Here is a 6,609-nt window from a genome sequence, read left to right on the forward strand (position 1 = left end):
CCTTATGGATGCTTTGATTCCTACTGATAATTATAATTGCAAATCAAGGTTCCCTCTACTGCACACACACTGCTTTATATTCTTTTATTACATTTGGCCTTAAAAAATATAACACCTTGTATGTAATTCCTTCTGGAAAATTAGGCTATTTGCATTTTCCCTTTTCAAATCTTAATTGCAGCATCAAATAATACTTCTATATAATAGTAATTTGTCAACTATTTTTTCCTCAAAGTATCATTATATAATGAACTAGGGAAAAAACTTGGCTCTTTAATTATTATTAAACTTTTCACATAATGAATGGATATGACAGATTACAATATTTTATGAAATGCTGCAGGCAAACTTTTCTCCATCTCTAAAATAAACGTAAACCAACTTCTGATGACTTAGCATATGATGTTAGAAGCAATACATGCATGTACTGTCTAGGAAGAAAAATTCAAAACTTTTCTAGCCAAAAGCAGTGGCAAAAGTAAATTTGCTTGAACTTTTACACTTCAAATTCATTTTATTTTTTTCTTCTTTCTCCAGATATCAACTATGTGTCTACAAATATGTAAAATAAACACATTTAGGGAAAACCAAACTACCTTCTAGATATAAATGTGTATTTAAGGGAATGAGTCATTTACTTTCCCTCACATACTATAAGAAAATGCTGTGTAATAATTGGTAACTAGTCCAGTAAATAATTTTTGAACACAAACTTTATGCAGTTAAGTACAAAAGACTCGTACACTAACATCTACCCTGGAAATGTTTGCCATCAGCTGTTAAAACATAAAATATACATGGACTTGCGGTACAAGTGACATCTGTGTTTCATTTTTTTTCTATTTATTTTTAGCATTTTAGACACCGACTGTTCATCAGTGGAACACCATATCTTGGCAAGTTTTTGAAACACTATGATACCAAGTGAGACAGAGAAAACATTTTGCTTTCTCACATATTGAAAGGATTATACAAGTCTTTAATAACAGACCCAACAGGTATATAAACTGAACACTCCATCAACACAATGCAAAATGTGAACTGGTACTGTAATGGGGCACCTAGGCCTTGTCATACTTCATTCACTGATTATTGCTCTTAGTGTTGCGAAGGTTAGGAGATGCAATCAGGGACTGAGCAGTAGATAAAGCAGACTGATATTTCATCACAGGCAATATGGACTGCTCATATTACCCTTGAAATGAGAATGCAAATACAAGAAATCTAAACCTCAAAATTAGTTGATGGGTGGGTTATTCTCAAAACAGAAAAAAAAAAGACAGAAAAATTGGAGAGTTCAGAAGACAAAGGCAGAAAAGAGAATAAGATACACTGTTACATGAGGCAAACGTTAAGGGCAGGAACAGGAAAGTATCAAAGATGGAGGGAGACAGCAGACTGAACTGTAGGGGAAGAGGGGGGAGGGGCCAAAGTTCCCTGAGTTGTTCGTGCAACATATATTCAAGTGCACAAGAGAGGCTAAGGCCACGTCACCTTTACCAAAAATTCTACTGAGTAATCAGAGAGGTCCTTATATCACACATATTAGTGTTCATTTTTTTTCTTGAAGTTCTTGAGATATGAAAACCAGTCACACCTTAACCCAAGAAAGCTGGGTCCTGCCTGGGTCTTCCTCTGAAGTTGAGATCACAATACAGGCCAGGTACTACTTCAATAATGTTTTTTGTTTTTTACTTATGCTTATGGATTCTTTCTATTAACGACATCACATTTATGACCAAAAGTTCCACCCAAATTTTGTCTGAATTTCTGATATATATAATACAAACAAGAGAAATCACAAATTTATTTCACTAAGAAAATCTTGACGGAGAAAAGATAAAACTACGGAAACTGTGACAGGGTTGTTAAAAGAAATCCATGATGACATATTGCAAAAAATAACAATCTCCATATTTACAGAAATCTCTTACACAGTTACTAATTAAGGTTAACACCACTCATTAACAAATAGCATATTTGTATTGCACAGTGATCAAGATTTTTATCACAATAATAATAATACAAAACTAAGCAAACTTTCACTCCAGGAAAAGCACATCAAATACTTACATAAGTGTTCCACTAGTAGCAAACCTCATGACCCTTTGTGTGAAAAGGCTTCTTTTAACCATAAGACAAAAATTCTATCCAACTGCACCACTCTCCACAAAGTCTCCATATAAAATATCACTTATGAAAATTAAAATCAAGAGCCCTAGCTATTTCTTCATATTGAAATTGTATAAAAGAAATTTTTTTGTATAAAGAAAGCTCAAAAGTGCAGCTGTTAATTTTTTTTTTTTTTTAATATTCATTTTCAAAAATGTTTGAATTTAATTTCTTCAAACATTACCTTTACACAAAACCTTGTATCTTGTTCCTTCAAAACTATGGTAATTAGACAAATTACACATACATGCACATACACACAAACGGACACACACACATACACACATTTACAAGACCAACTGTAAGAGCAAATAACTTAGGAGATTATGTAGATGTAAGCACAATGAAGTATTCCAACTGGAATCATAATCTTATTTCAAGGCTGGTCATCACTTTGATGGTAGGTTCCCTGTGTATTGTAATTCCCACATAATAATGGAAATCATAGCACAACAAAGTAGATTCAGAACGACAACTATCAGGGCTTGGTGCCTTTATAAGGATATGTGCATCAATCTTACATCAGCATCATTTTGAAATCATACGACTTCCTGAATGTCAACTTGCCAAGTTAGTTTATTACTCAGTCAGTATCACAGAGGAGAAACAGACCTACTAATATACTGTGCATGAAAGTTGAGAGCAATTGCACCAATCAGTTAAGAGATTCTTATCACTGGCTAAAAGATCCACAGCTATTGTGATGTATTTTTAAAAAAATGAAGAGGGGTCAATCTGAAGTACTTCCTGACAAACCATTTAATCCAAATCCAGATACTAAACATATGAAACGTGCATCTGATCTGAAGACAATGTATTGATAATACCCATTTCATACTAACCCGAGTCACTTCAACTTCTAGCGAAGCTTATGTCCCACATATCCACATCAACACATCACTTCTCCATGGTATGATACCGTGATGTAGAAAAAAAATGTCAACTACTTCTCAGGTTGTGTTGTCAATGTAATAACCTTGCGCCATCATATTTTCCCACATGTAGGGTCACATTCCCATAGTTATAAACAGTATAGCATTATGGAACCTTTCATGTTTTTTTTCTCATTTTTGCATTAAAGTCAATTTAGGAATGTTTTATCAGTAAATGTTCCATACTGTCTACTGGCTCTCTTTGCCTGAAAGTAATCGCGTTTCCCAAAGAAAATTGGGGGGAAAATAATTCTAAAATAGATAAGAGGAAACAGTGGGACAGCTGGAAGTTACTGACATGAATTTCGTCCAAATGAAATATTTTATTATTTCTACATTCTAATAGCAATATCCCTCAAGTTATAAAAAAAGATAACTATACAACAGAAAATAAATAATATTCTTTAAAAATTCAGCTCATAGATTAATATTCTAGTTACATTGAGGATCATACATGTCAACTTCAATTTTGTTGTTGGTACCACTGCTACACGCTGCCTCCTGGTCATCACAGTCAGCAACATTCTTGGGCGCACCATTGTCTACGAAGGCAAATTTCTTGGGTAGGCTAAGATCAAACTTTGTGCCTGAAAATTGAAATAACTTTGGTTAAATTCTATCTTTTAAAAGTAATAAGCTACTTTATTTGGTTGTCAATGGGTAATATGTCTTACTCCTTAACCCATTGGTGACGGGTCACGCCTATAGGCGTCATAACAATACACTCGAAATGTGCCGTGCGGCTGTCCGCCGCGACGGCGCGCCAAAGCGCTCCGAGGCAATGATTCAGCTTGATGTACCGAATTCACGCGCTCAAAGTCGGCGCGTTGCCGTGGTTCGCCAGAGCGTAGAGTTTTTTTTAGTTTTCTACACCCGTCACCAATGGGTTAAAAGATTCTATAAAACTGTTTCTATACTATAGAGGAAAGTTAGATCTATATGCATATTTATGTAACCTTGTAAACCATTTCAAAGTTCACTTTACGGTCCCAAAGCCCAAACTGATTTTTTTACTTAAATTTTTATAAATATATATATATATATATATATATATATATATATATATATATATATATATATATATAGTACCTTAAATCAGTATAATACATTAATGTTAAGGAATAACCCTTATTCTCATATCCTGGGTTAAGGATATTGTATTGAAATAGCTATTTCAATAAGTACAATGTATAAAAAGCATTATGATATTAGTTACTTGAGAGAAATATTATATATTTTCTATACTCTAAGTGTATTCAAGGATGATTAATGGTTAATGGTTAATGGTTAAAGCAAAATAAATGTGCTAGACATCTAAGGTCATGTAGCACTACTGTAAATGATAGTGAAGGGTGATTGAGTTAGTGATTAGTTGCCAAAGCTGGGCAAAGGAATTGACGAGTGAATGGGTTAAGGTCGGGTTAGGTAATGTAAAGGGGTTAGATCAAGTGAAGGATATATATGCGTTTAAGGAAGGAAAACAGGTTGTTAAAGCAGAAAGTGTGAGATTCTGTAAGGATGTCTGATAGGTTTGGAGGTTGGTGAAGGGAGGATAGGTAGGGGAAAGCAGAGGTACGGGCTGCATCAAAACATGGGCATGACAATAGAATATGTGGAACTGAAAGAGGAACATTACATAGGGAACATAGGGATGGATGAGAGTGTGACATCAGATAGGAGTGTGTTAGATGGGAGTGGCCAATGCGTAAGCAGGCAAGAGCCATCTCCCAACGTCTGTTCCGATGAAATGGAGCTGACCAGGAGGCGATTGATAGTTTTACAGTATGTAACTTAGTAGTGCAGAGACTTGACCAGAAAGATTGCCATAGGTTTTACAAGAAGGTCTTAAAGTGGGGGTAATAATCTGTGGCTGGGATACATGAGAAACGTGGTTGGTATGATGTGGACATAGCAGCATAGTGTGCTAGAGTATCTGCCTGTTCACTGCCGGGGATTCCAACATGGCTGGGCACCCAGCAAAATTTGATTGTTTTATGGCGTGTGGACAGGTAGAACAACCAGTTCTGGATCTTACAAACAAGGGGCATATTCAAAATGGTGATAACGTGAGGCTTGGGGTATTTGTTCTCAGGTAAACAAATGCTATATAACATCAAAGGTCATATGGCCCCATGGTAAAGTAGAGTAACAAAAAGGATTTGGAATGAGTTAATGATTAGGGTAAACTTACAGGCTGAACAGTACTTGAGGGTAGTATGTTTGTGAAAAGCATAGAGAGGGGGAAATGATGGGGTATAGTATAAGGTAAAGGCTGTTAGAAGGGGAAGGAGCTAAGAGAGTAGAGAGCATTATGATAAAGTATTGTGGCAAAAATGGAAAAAATAGTTTAGCAATTAGGATAAGTGGACAGAACAAGGAGATAAAGGAAAAGGAAAAGGAAAAGAGGAGAAGAAAAAAAACATGCAAAATTAGTTGAGGCAAGAGCTGAGGACCAAGGCTGTGGTGATCCCCTACATTGGGCCTCAGTTCCCATCTCCTAAGCCACTCCATGACAACCATCAGCAAAGTATTGGGGGGGGGGGGGGGGGGGGATGTACAGGAGTTATAAGAAGTATCCCTTTGTCATTTTGATTTGTTTTGGCAGCGTGTGGATGTTAAAAAGCGCTGTCAAAAGTCATGCATTTTTCGTGAGAAATTGTGATACTATATGGAAATGACATTTGTGAAAAAGATTTATGGAAGATATGGTCTTTGTTCATTGCTCTGAAGTAAATTTTGTTAATTCGAGTGTCTTAGTATATATGGATCACAAGTTTTCCAGCAGAGATCAAGGTGTCATGGTATAGTATTTTCTTGTTTTGCATTTTCACAGTGAAGGTGTTTGTATATTTAGGATTAAAATGCTGAATGATTATTTCAGTTTCTGTTGGATTTGACCTATCCATAATTTGGAACCTCGGCATGTCACCAGTAATCATGTGGAGATGGCATTATGTAAGTTTAAATTTCTTGATCATTTTCAGTATATGAAATTTATTGTTTTTTTTTTTAACCATGAGGTGTCAGTTATGATTTTACCTTATTTGAGTATTATTAAGTATAGATTCTATTATTACAGGTCTTGAACATTGAATTGATTTTAATGATTTGGTTTTGGTTATTCTCTGTATTAAGATGGGTGACATAATTATCTAATAGCGCTAATGGATACTCGTCTGATTCCATGTATATCCAGAATAAAAAGTTTTATTTCGCCAGTTCCTAGGCATGTGATTTTTATAAAACTGTTTCAGGTTGAACCTTATCAGAAATAAAGGTTTTACAACAATTGCTTGCTATTACTGGTGATCAAGTTCAACACAAATCTTGTGTGATGATGGAGAAGCTCAAGAAGGATAGGGCCGTGGCCAAGAGGAAATTCACAAGGAAGGTGAAGTTATTCTCCAAGTGCTAACTAAGGGAGGAACCAGTCAAGGTTGATGCAGGATGCCTATGATGAGGTTTGTGAAGCTTATCACAATGTTGAGGTAATCAATGAGAAAAT

At 35.4% G+C, this 6,609-nt stretch overlaps 1 protein-coding gene across 1 annotated transcript in view; it reads right to left on the minus strand.

Moving 5' to 3' along the window:
• Positions 1-600: 600 nt before the first annotated feature.
• Positions 601-6,609, minus strand: part of LOC125047051 — a 36,916-nt gene continuing 30,907 nt past the window's right edge. Inside the window, exon 20 of the mRNA XM_047645099.1 lies at positions 601-3,691. Within this exon, the coding sequence (XP_047501055.1) occupies positions 3,537-3,691 (155 nt within the window). The 3' untranslated portion in view covers positions 601-3,536. The remainder of the gene's footprint in view (positions 3,692-6,609) is intronic.

This window comes from Penaeus chinensis, chromosome 4, assembly GCF_019202785.1.
Source record: "Penaeus chinensis breed Huanghai No. 1 chromosome 4, ASM1920278v2, whole genome shotgun sequence".
NCBI classification, from domain to species: Eukaryota; Metazoa; Arthropoda; class Malacostraca; order Decapoda; family Penaeidae; genus Penaeus; species Penaeus chinensis.